Here is a 17307-nt window from a genome sequence, read left to right as displayed (position 1 = left end):
TTTACATTATCCAACAAAACGATCATAGTATTTTTGTTTTACAGATAAAGCTTTATTAAAGGAATTACGACCCCATACAGTAGATGAGTAGCTAGCTATAGGAAGCACACTACCAGTACTATCTGTTCGACAGCACATCTCCAATGAGACATTTGTTAAATAACAGTAACAACACATTTCCTCAGACATTATTTCACTCTTTTTGTCCCATCTTCTCTTATCTTCAGAGTATGGAGAAGAGAGTCTATTCTTTCGCAGCCACACCCCCAACTGTCATTAAGTCTATGATCTTCAAGTACACTTGCTAAACAGGTGAGACACTGGTCCATTGAGTCTTCGTCTTAAAGTTACTCCTTCTCATAGTAGAACCATTTATCCACTGGAAATAGAAAATCACATGATTAGATGTGTACAGAACAAGTAAAGTTATTCTTGCAACCTTTCGGTTACTAGTCCAACGCTCTAACCACTAGCCTACCTGCCACCCCAGTGAATTCACATAAATCCATTGGTTCAATTCCATTTCAATTCAAGAAATAAACTGAAATTCCAATTTTCCCCACTGACAAAAAATGTAATTGGAATCTTAGCTTACTTCCTGAATAGCAATGGAATTGACAGTCATAAAATAAAATACGTGTGTACAACCATGCAGTCCTTTCCTATCATTCCAGGTTGGTCATAAAGTGGCCATAAAGAGTTGGAGGTTTGCAATATGTCAAATAAATATCTGAGTCAAGGCAGGATCCAATACGTAAATATATGATCATAGCAAGGATCATTATTAACTATGGGAGTTATTTAATTTTTGTTGATTCATTTAGATCCGTTTTTATTATATGTTCAAGCAAATAGGCAGAATTAACCAAATAACAATTGCATTATCAGCACCCGTCCAACACATTTCACGATATTCAATAAAACAAAGTAGATTCAGAGTACGTTTCACAATCTTGAGGTAAAAATTATTTTAAAGAGACATACCTGAGCAGGGGATAGGATCTTCGGTTCCACAAGGGGTTGTCTAAAAAAAATCCAAACATAAATAAATAAACATAATTGGATGGTCTGATTGAGCAATTTATAAATGTATATGCTAGACATGTTTGACCACAGCAGAGGCATGTAGGAGCACAGCACATAAAGGAGACGGGTCTGACCCGACCCTGAAGTCCTAGAAACTAGCCATAGAGAAGCAGAAGGTACTGACCCCTTCTATGACAGCCTTGGCCTCGTCCGTTGAGCAGCAGAAGGGGCTGTCGTCAGCCGAAACACACGTGTTTTTACTGCAGGATTGGAGAAAAAGGTCACATCAGTCAGGTATTCATTAATTTTGTATTCAGATTCAAACAAGTTCTTGCTTGTTGCTTTAGTTCTTCAAAAGTAAGGTCTAATTTCACAAATTAAGTGGCGGGGCTTACATGTTGGAATTACGGATTGGGCCTTTAAAGATTGATCTAATTTACAGTAATGATTTTAAGATGATGGGACTGTAACAAATGCCAGTTTTAGAGATATTTTACTGTACGAGGATTGCAAATCGTGTATGCTCTCCTCACCAGTTGAGTCCTCCAGAGTTGGTCTTCTGAGAGATAAGTGCCTTCCAGAAGCCATGGGTGCTCTTGATTGTCTCAATGGCAAATTCCTGAGAAGGGGAAACACAGAGTTGAGGCTGTTGTAGGGCAAGGAAACATCCAGTTTGGGGTGATTTTCCGGACACAGATTAAGCCTACTCCTGGAAAATGCAAACTCAATGGAGAATCCCAAATGTGAGTGCATTTTAGTCCAGGATAGTCTTCATCTATGTCCGTGAAACCAGCACTTCGCATTTCTGTATTTTAGCTGAACCGATCACTTTAAAACAAGCCTGTATTGAACTTCATTGGACACTGTATATTGTAAAAAGGTTATCGCATCCTCAGGGACATACTATGTTACAACAGGATAATACAACCTTATGGGTCTTGCTAAATAAATGTCAGGTCTTGTGCAACAAACTGAATTTGCCTCTATCTGGCGGACGCAATTTAGCCTTGGTACCAGACTTTACTTGCATTCAACAACGCAACATTTAACAAGACTATTGCAGGCAGACTGACATTCAGGCTAAACGACTATCCATGAACAGTTGAAGTCGGAAGTTTACATACACTTAGGTTGGAGTCATTACAACTCCTTTTTCAACCACTACACACATTTCTTGTTAACAAAACGTTAGTTTTGGCAAGTCAGTTAGGACATCTACTTTGTGCATGACAAGTAATTTTTCCAACAATTGTTTACAGACAGATTATTTCACTTATAATTCACTGTATCACAATTCCAATGGGTCAGAAGTTTACATAGAACAAGTTGACTGTGCCTTTAAAAAGCTTGTAAAATTCCAGAAAATGATGTCATGGTTTTAGAAGCTTCTGATAGGCTAATTGACATCATTTGAGTCAATTGGAGGTGTACCTATGGATGTATTTCAAGGCCTACCTTCAAACTCAGTGCCTCTTTGCTTGACATCATGGGAAAATCAAAAGAACTCAGCCAAGACCTCAGAAAATAAATTGTAGACCTCCACAAGTCTGGTTCATCCTTGGGAGCCATTTCCAAACGCCTGAAGGTACCACGTTCATCTGTACAAACAATAGTACTCAAGTATAAACACCATGGGACCACGCAGCCGTCATACCGCTCAGGAAGGAGACGCGTTCTGTCTTCTAGAGATGAACGTACTTTGGTGCGAAAAGTGCAAATCAATCCCAGAACAACAGCAAAGGACCTTGTGAAGATGCTGGAGGAAACAGGTACAAAAGTATCTATATCCACAGTAAAACAAATCCTATATCGACATAACCTAAAAGGCCGCTCAGCAAGGAAGAAGCCACTGCTCCAAAACCGCCATAAAAAAAGCCAGACTATGGTTTGCAACTGCACATGGGGACGAAGATCGTACTTTTTGGAGAAATGTCCTCTGGTCTGATGAAACAAAAATAGAACTGTGTGGCCATAATGACCATCGTTATGTTTGGAGAAAAAAGTGGGATGCTTGCAAGCCGAAGAACATCATCCCAACCGTGAAGCACGGGGGTGGCAGCATCATGTTGTAGGGGTGCTTTGCTGCAGGAGGGACTGGTGCACTTCACAAAATAGATGGCATTATGAGGGAGGAAAATTACGTGGATATATTGAAGCAACATCTCAAGACATTAGTCAGGAAGTTAAAGCTTGGTCGCAAATGGGTCTTACAAATGGACAATGACGCCAAGCATACTTGCAAAATTGCTTAAGGACAACAAATTCAAGGTATTGGAGTGGCCATCACAAAGCCCTGACCTCAAGCCTATAGAAAATTTGTGGGCAGAACTGAAAAAGCGTGTGCGAGCAAGGAGGCCTACAAACCTGACTCAGTTACACCAGCTCTGTCAGGAGGAATGGGCCAAAATTCACCCAATTTATTGTGGGAAGCTTGTGGAAGGCTACCCAAAACGTTTGACCCAAGTTAAACAATTTAAAGGCAATGCTACCAAATACTAATTGAGTGTATGTAAACTTCTGACCCACTGGGAATGTGATGAAAGAAATCAAAGCTGAAATAAATCACTCTACTGTTATTCTGACATTTCACATTCTTAAAATAAAGTGGTGATCCTAACTGACCTAAGACAGGGAATCTTTACTAGGATTAAATGTCAGGAATTGTGAAAAACTGAGTTTAAAAGTATTTAGCTAAGGTGTATGTAAACTTCCTGACTTCAACTGTATCTAGATTGAAAAAGCTGTTTTAGATGAGGGTGGATGTGGTACAAGGTAAATAGATAAATGAAAAGTATGTTGATGAGGATGGATGTAGCTACTGTAACAAGGCTGTGACAACTTCAAGGCTACAATACCTTGCCAAATACTACAGAAACAGGAGATGAGCCATTCTGTCTCGGGCTAAAAGTTTACAGAACACAAACTCCTGTGTATGGGGTACAAGACGGATACCTTGTCTTTGAACTCTCCGTTGAAGGCAAACTGGTTCTCTGGTTTCCCATCTGGTACCTTGTACCTCCTGAACCAGTCCACGGTGGCCTCCAAGTAACCTGGCTTCAGCCTCTGGATGTCACCGATGTCTGAGGTACACAAGATAGGGTGACAGGTGAGGGAAAAGGAGTGGCGGGATGACTTGTGGCAATAGGAGTAGACACACATGCACGCAGCCACACACACCTACATTTGGGAAAACATAGATTCATTGCATTCTTCACTTGCAGATGACTGTGGCAATAGGAATACACACACACACTTGGGGGGGGTGATTGTTCAATCACTGCATTCTTCACTTGAGCAATCATATTCCAATACTACTATATGCAGTGACTGGGCTAAATGGGCACTTTTAAGGAATGGCCTGTTATATTAGGGATTCTCTGTTTAGTCCACATCTAGCTCCTCCAATGCTTACTGTTCAGGTCCTTAGCTTCAGGGTCCTCCACGTTGATGGCTATGACCTTCCAGTCCGTCTCCCCCTCGTCGATCATGGCCAAAACCCCCAGTACCTTCACCTTGATCACCTCCCCACGCAAACACACCTGGAGGAGGAGGCAGATTCATGATCAGTACAGCATAGAAAAGTAAGATATTGGTCACTTTCAATGATGTTCAGAAAGCAGATCACATGCTGAAGGAAAGTGCATTTCATCACGCAACCATAAACAAATCTCATACCACAACATCTGTACAGGCAGCTGATGTAACAAACCCAGCTAAATTGTCGGACACACTTTCTCGAAATTGGACACCTTGCTGAGGTGACAAAAAGCTGCTTTGAATGACACCGTAAGCATGTAGGAATGGCAGAGATTGAATGGAAGAAACAATATCAAGATCTTAAAAACGGCTCCAAAGGTTAATAGTAGTTAGAGGATAAAGTGCTGTACCTTGGTACCGATTTCACAGACGTCGATGGGGTCGTTGTCACCACAGCAGTCAGTGTCTTCATCTTTGTGCCCGGGATCCTCCCAAGTCTACCAAGAAAGAGAAATGTCACAGTCAAAAGAGATTGTGATATTTAGTTCATATGACAGAGAACTAGGCAATCATGGCCATTTCATCTCTAGGTGATCAATGAATGGGGTTGAACATGTAGCGTGGGTCGGCTTCTACAAACGTATTAGTCTGCATTGTAACATGTTTGAATGCAGAAACAGTGACACACTACAAAGATTATGTTGGAATGCCAAAAGTCTTGTAAATATACAGTCGCAAGCCTGTACTTGCATTTATGACCATTTGCAGTTTGGTGACTGTCTGACCTGAGGTATTGCTCCATAGTTCCAGATGTAGCCTTTGTGGGGGAAAACATTGGCGACGTAACGCAGGTTCCCCTTCTTCACATCCTGCTTGATCGGGTTCAGGGGGTCTTTGGTTGCAATCTGGAAGTAGAAAAGCCAAACATTATTGAATTATATTTTGTGTCTTATTTTGCTTGACTAGCCAGAGAATCTTGTTTCTTATGGTCTGAGAGTCTTTAGGTGACTTTTGGCAAACTCCAAGCAGGCTGCCTTTTCCTGAGGAGTGGCCTCCGTCTGGTCACTCTACCATAAAGGCCTGATTGGTGGAGTGCTGCAGAGATGGTTGTTTCCCATCTCCACAGAGGAACTCTAGAGCTCTGTCAGAGTGACCATCGGGTTCTTAGTCACCTCCCTGACTAAGACCCTTCTCCCCCGATTGCTCAGTTTGGCCGGGCGGCCAGCTCTAGGAAGTCTTGGTGGTTCCAAACTTCTTCCGCTTAAGAATGATGGAGGCCACTGTGTTCTTGGGGACCTTTAATGCTGCAGAAATGTTTTGGTACCCTTCCCCAGATCTGTTCCTCGACACAATCCTGTCTCGGAGATCTACGGACAATTCCTTCGACCTCATGGCTTGGTTTTTGCTCTGACATGCACTGTCAACTGTGGGACTTTATATAGACAGGTGTGTGCCTTTCCAAATCATGTCCAATCAATTGAATTTACCACAGGTGGACTCTAATCAAGTGGTAGAAAGATCTCAAGGATGATCAATGGAAACAGGATGCACCGGAGATCAATTTTGAGTCTCATAGCAAAAGGTCTGAAAACTTATGTAAATAAGGTATCTGTTTTTTCTTTTTAATACATTTGCAAAACATTCTAAAAACCTGTTTTCACATTGTCATTATGGGGTATTGTGTGTAGATTGATGAGGAAAAACATTTGATCAATATTAGAATAAGGCTGTAACATATCAAAATGTGGAAAAAGTGAAGGGGTCTGAATACTTTCCGAAGGCACTGTATGTATTGTTTTTAACTGGCTAATAAAATCAATCAAGGTGAACCTACCTCCATCTTTGCATTTGTCCATCTTGGTACTTCAACAACCACGTGGAAAATGTTCTGAAAGAGAAGAAAGCAATGACTCATACTTCATTAGTAGTAAACAAAGGTGTTTGTTCGCTGTTGGCTGAGCTCCCCACTTGTGCCATCAAACGCCTGCAACTCATCCATAACCCTGCAGACCGCTTGGTGTTCAACCTTCAAGTTCTCCCATGTCACCCCCCTCCTCCATACACTCCACGGGCTTCCAGACAAAGTTTGCATCCACTACAAGACCAAGGTACTTGCCAACAGAGCAGCAAGAGGAACTGCCCCTCCCTACCTTCAGGCTATGCTCAAACCCTACACCCCAACCCGAGCACTACGTTCTGCAACCTCTGGTCTCTTGGCCCTCTTGGCTCCCGCTCAGCCCAGTCCAAGCTCTTCCTTGTCCTGGCACCCTAACGTTGGAACCAGCTTCCCCTTGAAGCTAGGACAGCAGAGTCCCTGTTCCTGCCCCTGCCCTGAAAACATCTGAAACCCTACCTCTTCAAAGAGTATCTTAAATAACCCTCCCCCCAAAAAGAAAAAACATTTTGTGAACACTCACACTTCCCCCCCTTACTAGTTAGTTCTGGCTTTGCGGGTAGCTACTTTGAGGGGAAAAAGTACTTAGTATTACTATGAAATGCGGTTGTCCCACCTAGCTAACTGTTTGTCGCTCTGAATAAGAGCATCTGCTAAGTGACTAAAATGTGCACACAAACTGAGCATTAACAACCATGGACATTTTTTGGTTGTTACATTAACTTTTTAGTGATCAAGCAGAAGCGCTTATCCAGAACAACTTACAGCAGTGAGTGAATACATTTTCATACTCGTTTGTCACATATAATATCAATATACCCAGCAATAATTTATTTATGCCTATGGATATGTTGGAGGAAAGGAAAGGCCATCCAACTCTGATATATTACTCCAGAGAGATAAGACAATGATTAAAGAGTTCAGTGTTGGAGTGGTAAAGACCGTTGATTTGACAAACAGACTATGACCTTGCTAGCGGAACTCCTACTCTCCCACACGCATAGGTAACAAAAATGAATACATTACAAACAATTCCAACCAAGAATGCTATGGAGATACAATAACTCAATGACATCTTTAAAGGTGAAATATGCAGAAACCACTCTAGCATCTCCTGGTTGCTAAAATTCTAAGTGATAACGAATACAGTTGTTTGTGTCATTTGTTTCGGGAAAGTACTTGCATAATTGTGCACCCAACTCACTCAGGTGCTTCGCTATATCACATTTGACATTGTCCTTAAGCTTGAGTTCATTTGCACACCAAAAAAATCATACAATGATGGAAAGACCTGTGTGTTGTCCTTGTTAATGCAGACAGAGAAGAGCTCCAACTTCTTAATCATAGCCTCAATTTTGTCCCGCACATTGAATATAGTTGCGGAGAGTCCCTGTAATCCTAAATTCAGATCATTCTGGCGAGAAAAAACATAACCCAGATAAGCCAGTCGTGTGAGAAACTCGTCATCATGCAAGCGATCAGACAAGTGAAAATTATGGGTCAGTAAAGAACTTTAAGCTCGTCTCTCAATTCAAAAAAACGTGTCAATACTTTGCCCCTTGATAACCAGCGCACTTCTTCTGTATGTTGTAAAAGCGTTACATGGTCGCTGACCACATCATTGCATTGTGCAGAAAATACACAAGAGTTCAGGGGCCTTGCTTTAACAATGTTAACCATTTTCACTGTAGTGTCCAAAATGTATTTCAAGCTGTCAGGCATTCCCTTGGCAGCAAGAGCCTCTCGGTGGATGCTGCAGTGTACCCAAGTGGCGTCGGGAGCAACTGCTTGCACGCACGTTACCACTCCACTATGTCTCTGTCATGGCTTTTGCGCCATCAGTACAGATACCAACATGAGCAGCAGCTACGTTTGGCTACATATGGACCGTTAGTGGAATTCCCGCAAGAGAGTTACAGTTAATGTGATTGGATGTTCATTATTTGGAGGACCTGTTGTCCGGACTTCTGGCAGTCTCTATGGGGGTACCACAGGGTTCAATTCTCAGGCTGACTCTTTTCTCTGTATATATCATCGATGTCACTCTTGCTGCGGGTGATTCCCTGATCCACATCTACGCAGACGACACCATTCTGTATACATCTGGCCCTTCTTTTGGACACTGTGTTAACTAACCTCCAAACGAGCTTCAATGTCATACAACACTCCTTCCGTGGCCTCCAACTGCTCTTAAACACTAGTAAAACCTAATGCATGCTTTTCAACCGTTCGCTGCCCGCACCCGCCCGTCCGACTAGCATCACTACTCTGGACGGTTCTGTCCTAGAATATGTGGACAACTATAAATAACTAGGTGTCTGGCTAGACTGTAAACTCTCATTCCAGACTCATATCAAACATCTCCAATCCAAAATCAAATCTAGAATCGGCTTCCTATTTCACAACAAAGCATCCTTCACTCATGCTGCCAAACATACCCTCGTAAAACTGACTATCCTACCGATCCTTGACTTCGGCGATGTCATCTACAAAATAGCTTCCAATACTCTACTCAGCAAACTGGATGCAGTCTATCACAGTGCCATCGGTTTTGTTACCAAAGCTCCTTATTCCACCCACCACTGCGACCTGTATGCTCTTGTTGGCTGGCCCTCGCTACATATTCGTCGCCAGACCCACTGGCTCCAGGTCATCTATAAATCTATGCTAGGAAAAGCTCCCCCTTAGCTCACTGGTCACGATAACACCCACCCATAACACGCACTCCAGCAGGTATATCTCACTGGTCATCCCCAAAGCCAGTACCTCATTTGGCCGCCTTTTCTTCCAGTTCTCTGCGGCCAGTGACTGGAACGAATTGCAAAAGTCGCTGATGCTGGAGACTTACATTTCCCTCACTAACTTTAAACATCAGCTATTTGAGCAGCTAACCGATCGCTGCAGATGTACATAGTTCATCTGTAAATAGCCCACCCAATCCACCTACCTCATCCCTATTATTGTTTTTATTTACTTTTCTGCTCTTTTTCACGCCAGTATCACTACTTGCACATCATCTGCTCATCTATCACTCCAGTGTTAATCTGCTAAATTGTAATTACTTTGCTACTATGGCCTATTTATTGCCTTACCTCCTCACGCCATTTGCACACACTGTATATAGACTTTCTTTTTTTCTATTGTGTTATTGACTGTACGCTTGTTTATTCCATTGTTTTATTCGTTGTTTGTGTTGCACTGCTTTGCTTTATCTTGGCACGGTCGCAGTTGTAAATGAGAACTTGTTCTCAACTAGCTTACCTGGTTAAATAAAGGTGAAATAAAATAAACAATTTGACTTGGCTATCTGTATTTGACATTGTGTTGTTATTTCGCTGAACACTAGATGGCTTCATTTTATTTTTGGCAGTGAAACGAGGCTACTCAGGCGAGAAAACCTCACCCAAATGTATAGCCCTGTTGGAAAATATAAATGGAATCACATTTTTATTTTGCGTACCCCCGTACCCAGTTTGGGAACACCTGGTGTAGAGAATCACTGTACCATCTAAACTGCTGTGAAATATGTTTTCATTGTATTTTCAGCTGTTTGAAGCTGGTGGAGATGGGGGTAGCTGCATCCCAATATGGTAATTGGTGTATGGGCGGGTGGGTGTGTCGAAAGGAAAGTAGTGGGTGTATCGAGACCGCTCTGCTATAGGTTAGACGGTTTTGATTGAGCTGTTGTTTTTTGTGGTGAATGACTTCAGGATTTTTGGTGTCGGTTCCGACATCTGTAGGTAGAGTCACAGGAGTTGACTCTTGCTCGACTCCCAAAACACGCAGAAACGAATGTGCACACACATACACACCATCTCATTATTGCAGTCCTTCTAGGAAGACATTTGTGATCAAGAGGACTGACATGAGCATGATGCTGGCCATCTGCCTATAAAAAGAGCTATTTTGTTTGAATATATAAATACTATTTAAGCGATATCTTATGGGATGATATATACAGATTACCAAGATACAATATAGCACAGTGGTTCTAGGACCCCTGCCCTGGGAGTACTTGTCCTATCCACAGGGGGTACTTGAACTCATGAGACCATAGGCCTACTGGTAAAATGTACATGAGTACTTCAGGGGTACTCCGGGCAGAGCAAAATTCAGTTGGTGGTACAGTAACCAAAAAAAGTTGGGAACCACTGGTATAGCCTGTGCTCACGGTTCTGACCGTCTCTCTGCCTGCCCCGATCCGAACTCTCCCTCACCTGCTCTCCTTTCTGTTCGCTATGAAAAACTCTAGTATGTGTTTGGTTTTTGGTCTGTTACGTGTAGAATAGCTCAGCATACTCACTGATATCCCCTACTTTGGTGAACTTGCTCAATCCAAGAAATTGCAAAATACAGCATTGCGATAGCCTATAGCCTACATCTTTTGATTACCAATGCACTGTTCTGAATGTCTGCCTATGCCCCTCCCATCCCTCTCTCTGCTCGCTAGCTCAGTCTTTCTTTGCTGTGAAAGATGAGTTTGTGTTCTCCAAGTAGACCACGTAAAATAGTTCTGTTGCAAAAAATACAGAATCTTAAGAGTCGAGGAGTCGAAGCTTGACACCCAGAAATAGGAGTCGACGGGCAAGGAGTCAGGGATTTGATACTTGGAGTCGACTCCCCACGGGTAGTTTTCTCCCCAGGCAACTACTATATATTGAACTACCGTACCACGAGTCAGGACTTCTGTTAAGTCTGAGGACGAGTCATATTTCACTGTTAGTTTCACACAATTGTATATTTTCTTTTATAAAACTGATGACTGCTTATTAGTTATTAAAATGATTGATGATGGGTGTACTTGTTTCATGCGTTGCATGTGTGTGCTTACTATGACTGTCACCATGATATTGGCTATTAGGTACTTGTCGAGCGGGAGCAAAGGGCACTGTGTCCCGGTGTTGTTACTGTATTATTGCTGTTCATGCCCTCCCCATTGAGTAGTTGACTATGTATGTATGTAATCAAGGTGACATCTAGATGGTTATAAATAGGGTTGAACATTTTGGGGAATATTCTGAGGTGGAAACTTTGTGGGAATTCATGGAAATATATGCAAATGAATACCATTAAATGTATATGTTTTTTGCATTGGATATATTTACCATATCATAATGGAGAGAGAAACATAAACCTTTTACCTTATCATAACTAGACATAATTGCAAATGATTAAATCCTTCCAATAGAAGTCAAAAAAACAATTTAGTTATGAATTGAACTTTAATTAAATGAGTTGACTTTTCACATGGAATGATTTCATTGAAAAACAAAAGGGAATATTGAATGATCACCAATGATCCATCACATCTCCCAAAAACGTTTTCGACATACATCTGTAAAATGATAGTCTAGAAACTAAAGCTTTGGTTGTCTTCCTCTCAGGCGTCCATGTCTTCTCCCTGAACCTCCTCAATGTCCACCTCTTGAACATCAGACTCTGAGGCCTCATTTCACTATCACTTTCCAACCTTGTTGAGGATGGCCCGTTGTCAGGCTCAGATTAGCCCGGATGGCCACCAATTTTTCAACCCTGCAGTTTCCTCTGCTTGGAGCGACAGTGAAGTGGTCAGGACAGTACGTATTTATTCTCTTACATCTGCAAGCAGAGTCTGAACATCAGACAGTATGACATTGTCTCCCTCAATCTGTGCAATGGCTACTGCTATAGGTTTCAGGCTGCTTACCACTCTCTCCCAAAATATATAATCCAGGAGCATCCTCTTAATGGGGCTGTCCATATCGGCATTCTTCACATATGATTTGGCACAGTATTTGCAAATGTACACAGCTTTTCCTTCTACATTAGCTGCAGTGAAATGTCTCCAAACATCAGAGTGCCCGTGGCATTTCCCTGTAAAGATTATTAAAAAATTGTAAATAAATAGAATTCCATGTACAGATAAATAGTTAAGCAGTTAGATTAAACTCCTTTGTCAGATACATATTTTAAAATGAAACATGTATGGAAACAGGTGAATTAACACTCAGTTAGCAGGCTCAAGCAAGCTAAAACCCACATGGTAGCAAAAACGAACTAGCAGAAATTGTTAACAAGTTAGAAATGATATAACACACTTTGCTGTAGGCTATTTGCTAGTTAACAAAAAAGCATGCATGTCATAAAATATATTCACCCCACACAGTATTGTAATTAAAACTTACCAGAAAGCATGTAGTCCTTGGCTCAGACAGTGTAGTAGTGTGGGCTCAAAGCATCTCATTAGTGTGCAAGTCCTTGAGAATCAGCTGTACATGTGATGGAAGAATGCACTGTGCATGCAGAGGGTTGCAATTCCATTGAATTGGGGATAGTTTAACCAAAATATGCCACAAGACCTAGAATTGCCTTGTGTATCACACAAAAAAGGTCCAGTTAAGCTAACCTTTTTGATGAATTTAAGCAAAATTCCCAGGCTTAAATTCACGGAAAATTCCCAGAAACCCTTTGCAACCCTAGTTATCAATTTGAGTTATTGTGTACTCTGCTATCCTACTTGAAATAAAATTCCACGTAGCTACTGCCAGCGACACAATAATAATGTTACCCATTAGGAAGCACAACACCTCGCCGGCTTACTATCGGCTCGTAGTGCAGCCCAATCAGCCACGCAAAACGGTCTTGAGTGGCAACAAATCTGCCCAAATAGCTGATTTGCTTTCCATACATCTATTCCTTTAACCCGGACGACGCTGGGCCAATTGTGCGCCACCCTATGGGTCTCCCAATCACGGCCAGTTGTGATACAGCCTGGAATCAAACTAGGGTCTGTAGTGACGCCTCTAGCACCGGGATGCAGTGCCTTAGACAGCTGCACCACTTAATGTTTGCTTGAGCTGGTGTACAAAACCGAAAGTAAAAGATGCAAAAATGAAACTTAAGAATGAGACGCATAGAAATAGAGAACATAAAAACATATCACTTCTTAGATTTGCTTTCAATGAGAATGACATATCTACAACTCACATTTCTATGTGCATTTGGTCAGGTCACCCAAAAAGATTAATATTGCAGATTTAACCATGAGTCAAAAGTTAGACTAAGTGAGTATCTTTCTATAAAGAAGTGGTTGAATTGATATACCATCTCCATTCAGTGTGTGTGTGATATGTAAATGGGGCGTTGTAGCAGGATAAAGATAACATACCTGGCTCTCATCAGCATACATAGGTATGTCATGGAATGGGGAGACATACTTTCCATCAGCATTTTCTACAGAGAACAGACAACATACATCATGAGAATAGGAGAATATGAGTGACCTTTAAGTTTAGTGTGTGTAAATGTATGAATGTAAGTAAGAAAATCAACCACTTACACATGATATTCATGATGCAATTAACCCCCAGTGTAATGGTAATTAAATGCGCAATCATAAAGGCGGCACTGTACGGAACAAATTTGAAAGACTGCTACATCATATTTGAACAATGACACATTCAGGCTAACACTGGTTACATGAGAAACACCTTTTGTTTGACAGGTCTTAAAGACTAGTCTTGATCTTAGAAACTGAAACTGGGCGTAACCCACACGTACAGTAGCTAAACAATGATTTAACGAGGTTACTGTTGTGGTATCCCAACAAGACTAGCTAACTAATTTTATCGAGGCTGCTAGTGTGGTATCCCAAAAAGACCGGCTAACTAATATCAGAAATACCACAATGACAGGATATATTTAATAGAATAAAAAAGCTGAATTGGATCTTGATACCGGTAAGTCAAATTCATGTCCAGCAAACCGGCAAAACTGGTCCATGCAATTGCTAGTTACCGTATGTCTGCTCAACTAAAATGGGGAGCAAAGGTCAAAGCGCTGATGCATGCATTTACTCAACGATCCTAACTAGGTGCAAATACCTGTGAAATCTACACTTGAACTTGACATTAGGAGTATAAAACCAACGCGAAATTAATGACTAAGTGACACGTGGGAGGTGGGGCCCGATCCCACTAGTAAGCCGGCAAATCCACAATGGACTCGATCCTTGCCGTATTATAGCTAGCTATTAACTAAGCTAGCTTAAGCTATATTAACATTAAAAAGAGTACCACACTTACTGAAAAACAAACGATAGCTCAAAGTATTGGGTTTTCCCCTCTCTTCGACTGTGAAACTCATGTTTAGTCTGTGGTGGGCTCTTGCCGAGGATGCAGTGATGGCTAGTGCACTGAGTGTACCAAAGAAGTTCACCTAGAACTGTATTGCACATGCGCATTTCTAGACAGAAAGCTTAGAAAGTGTGCTGCAACTGCGCATAATGAATAATCATAAACGCATGATGGCGAGTTCACGGGCTATCACAATTCAGAACCGCCGAGTTAAAAATAAACCTAGTTATTTGCTTTGAGCTTTCTATTGGTTGATTCTGATACCTTTCAAGTGGGAAACGTGGGTATTATCTCTCAACGAGTTTCCCCATTCGGAAACGTCTGCGTTTCCTATTTCTGAATAGCACATCTGAGTTGCCTATTAACGCAGCATCAAACAAAATGTTATGCTGTGTTCTTAACCGAGTGGGAAGGTGGTATTTACCACATACGACTGTGAAAATCCACTTAAATGCCCCTCCAACTGGTAATTACTAGTGGGAAACTCGTCTATTATCCCTGATGCTGCGTTCAAGACAACTCGGGAAGTCAGAAACTGTGATTTGCAATCTCTTGGAAAGTATCAATGAACCACTTGGAAAGTATCAATGAACCATCAGGAAGCTCTACACAAAAAAAACGATATGCAAACTTTAACTGAGGTTCCCGAGTTGCCACACTCAAAACGTTAGCTTTATTTAACTAGGCAAGTCAGTTAATTAAGAACAAATTCTTATTTACAATGACGGCCTACACCGGCCAAACAGATGCTGGGCCAATTGCTCGCAGCCCTATGGGACTCCCAATCACAGCCAGGTTGTGATACAGCCTGGAATCGAACCAGGATGTCTGTAGTGACACCTCAAGCACTGAGATACAGTGCCTTACTGTTACGCACGCCTCTGAGAAGAGGGAACGCAACATCCTGCTACAACTCAACTCCCGTGAAGTGAAAGAGGTATGGACTGTAGATGCGAGTAAGGATGACAAGTCAGAATTTACTGTTTACTAGGATTTATTTCCTTAAACTGTAATATGGGGAAAAGGGGCTGAACGGAACCAAAGCAAAGAAAGTAAATATCAAAGTTTCCCCCTCTCCTATCTAACTATCTTAGCACCACCTGGTGCCCTAACCAAAATACAGGGGGTGGTCCACCCAAGTCTTACCTAGTGTGCCTAGACAGTGAATATACTACGGGTATATGTATGCCTGCGGGCCTCTTGCCTAAGCACTCCCAAAGTGCCTTCTTCCCCCCTGGGAACAAATTAAACAGAACAACAATTTCAATAATCAAAACAGTGCGTCCTATAACACATAAGACATAACCAATCAGCTCCCTCAGCAACAACTTACATAGTACATACCAAATCTCTTTGAGAAACAACCAACACTATCACAATCAAATTCTCCAGAAAAAATATCTCTCTCTAATCTCTCCAAAATATTCAACCTTTTCTCTCTCTAATCATTTCTCTTTCCTTCTGAACAGAACACTGGCTTTTATATCTTCTGGTGGCAATGGTGATTAGAGTCAGCTGCTTCTTGACGAGGGGGCTGAGTCAGCTCCAATCATCAATTAGCCTGGGGTCGACCAATCAGCTGGTTGGGGAGGCTTCCAGGAAGCCATCTCCTGAAACACACACACTCAAATACAACACAGAAACTGGGGAACGTAACACTTACACCGCTGCGCCACTCAGGAGCCCCTATGTCCGACAACAGTGCGTTCAAGACAACTGGGAACTCGGGGGAAAAAATATGGAAAAATAATTTTGAACGGTCATCCAACTCAGAATTTCAAGTCAGAAACTCGGGCATCTTTCTAGAACTCGAGTTCCAGGTTATCTTGAAAGCCCCACAACTTCTCCCACATGTTGACCGCTGACATCGTCTTCTAAGGAAATTAATTAAATATTTTATTTTATTTGTCCCATGCTTCGTAAATAACAGGTGTAGACTAACAGTGAAAGGCTTAGTTACGTGCCCTTCCCAACAATGCAGAGAGAAAAATATAGAATAATAATTAAACGAAGAATACATACACAATGAGTAACGATAACACAGAGTTTCTAAACCCAGAGGTGCAACATCGCAAGACATCCGGAAATGGTTGCGAAGCAGACCAAACAGACCAGGCCAAGATCAAATCAAATTTTATTGGCCACACACACATGGTTCAAATCAACAACAAAAAATGGTCACTTGCGCCGAATACAACAGGTGTAGACCTTACAGTGAAATGCTTACTTACAAGCCCCTAACCAACAATGCAGTTTAAAAATAAAATAAGAATAAGAAAAAAAATTATTAAAGAAACAAGTAATTAAAGAACAGCGGTAAAATAACAAAGCAAAACTATATACAGGGGGTACCGGTACCGAGTCAATGTGCGGGGGTACCGGTTAGTCGAGGTAATTAAGGTAATATGTACATGTAGGTAGAGTTATTAAAGTTACTATGCATAGATATTAACAGAGAGTAGCAGCGGAGTAAAAGGGGAGGGGGCAATGCAAATAGTCTGGGTAGCCATTTGATTAGATGTTCAGAAGTCTTATGGCTTGGGGGTAGAAGCTGTTTTGAAGCCTCTTGGACCTAGACTTGCCGTGCGGTAGTTGAGAGAACAGTCTATGACCAGGGTGGCTGGAGTCTTTGACAATTTTTAGGGCCTTCCTCTGACACCGCCTGGTATAGAGGTCCTGGATGGCAGGAAGCATGGCTCCAGTGATGTACTGGGCTGTACGCACTATCCTCTGTTGTGCCATGTGGTCGGAGGCCAAGCAGTTGCCATACCAGGCAGTGATGCAACAAGTCAGGAT

At 41.8% G+C, this 17307-nt stretch overlaps 1 protein-coding gene across 1 annotated transcript; it reads right to left on the bottom strand.

Moving 5' to 3' along the window:
• Window positions 1-30: 30 nt before the first annotated feature.
• Window positions 31-14612, bottom strand: ppa1b (inorganic pyrophosphatase 1b). Its single transcript, XM_055928404.1, has 11 exons — window positions 14461-14612; window positions 13545-13609; window positions 6338-6391; window positions 5289-5408; window positions 4914-5000; window positions 4439-4565; window positions 3979-4106; window positions 1560-1645; window positions 1211-1286; window positions 985-1024; window positions 31-379 (listed from the first exon to the last, which is right to left on the bottom strand). The coding sequence occupies exons 1-11, from the start codon at window positions 14519-14521 to the stop codon at window positions 348-350; spliced, it is 876 nt and encodes a 291-aa protein (XP_055784379.1). The 5' UTR covers window positions 14522-14612; the 3' UTR covers window positions 31-347.
• Window positions 14613-17307: the final 2695 nt, after the last annotated feature.

The sequence above is a fragment of the Salvelinus fontinalis genome, chromosome 1, assembly GCF_029448725.1.
Source record: "Salvelinus fontinalis isolate EN_2023a chromosome 1, ASM2944872v1, whole genome shotgun sequence".
NCBI classification, from domain to species: Eukaryota; Metazoa; Chordata; class Actinopteri; order Salmoniformes; family Salmonidae; genus Salvelinus; species Salvelinus fontinalis.
Note: the sequence above shows the minus strand (reverse complement) of the source record. Positions and strands in the feature narration are given on the sequence as shown.

Bases quoted from the DNA above. Each gene is read 5' to 3' on its own strand.
- ppa1b (XM_055928404.1), bottom strand. From the start codon at position 14,521: ATGAGTTTCACAGTCGAAGAGAGGGGAAAACCCAATACTTTGAGCTAT. The intron at 5,001-5,288 runs GTCAGACAGTCA...CTTTCTTGGTAG, and splicing joins ACTATGGAGCAATACCTCAG to ACTTGGGAGGATCCCGGGCA. The intron at 4,566-4,913 runs GTACAGCACTTT...CTCCTCCTCCAG, and splicing joins TCTGTGAAATCGGTACCAAG to GTGTGTTTGCGTGGGGAGGT.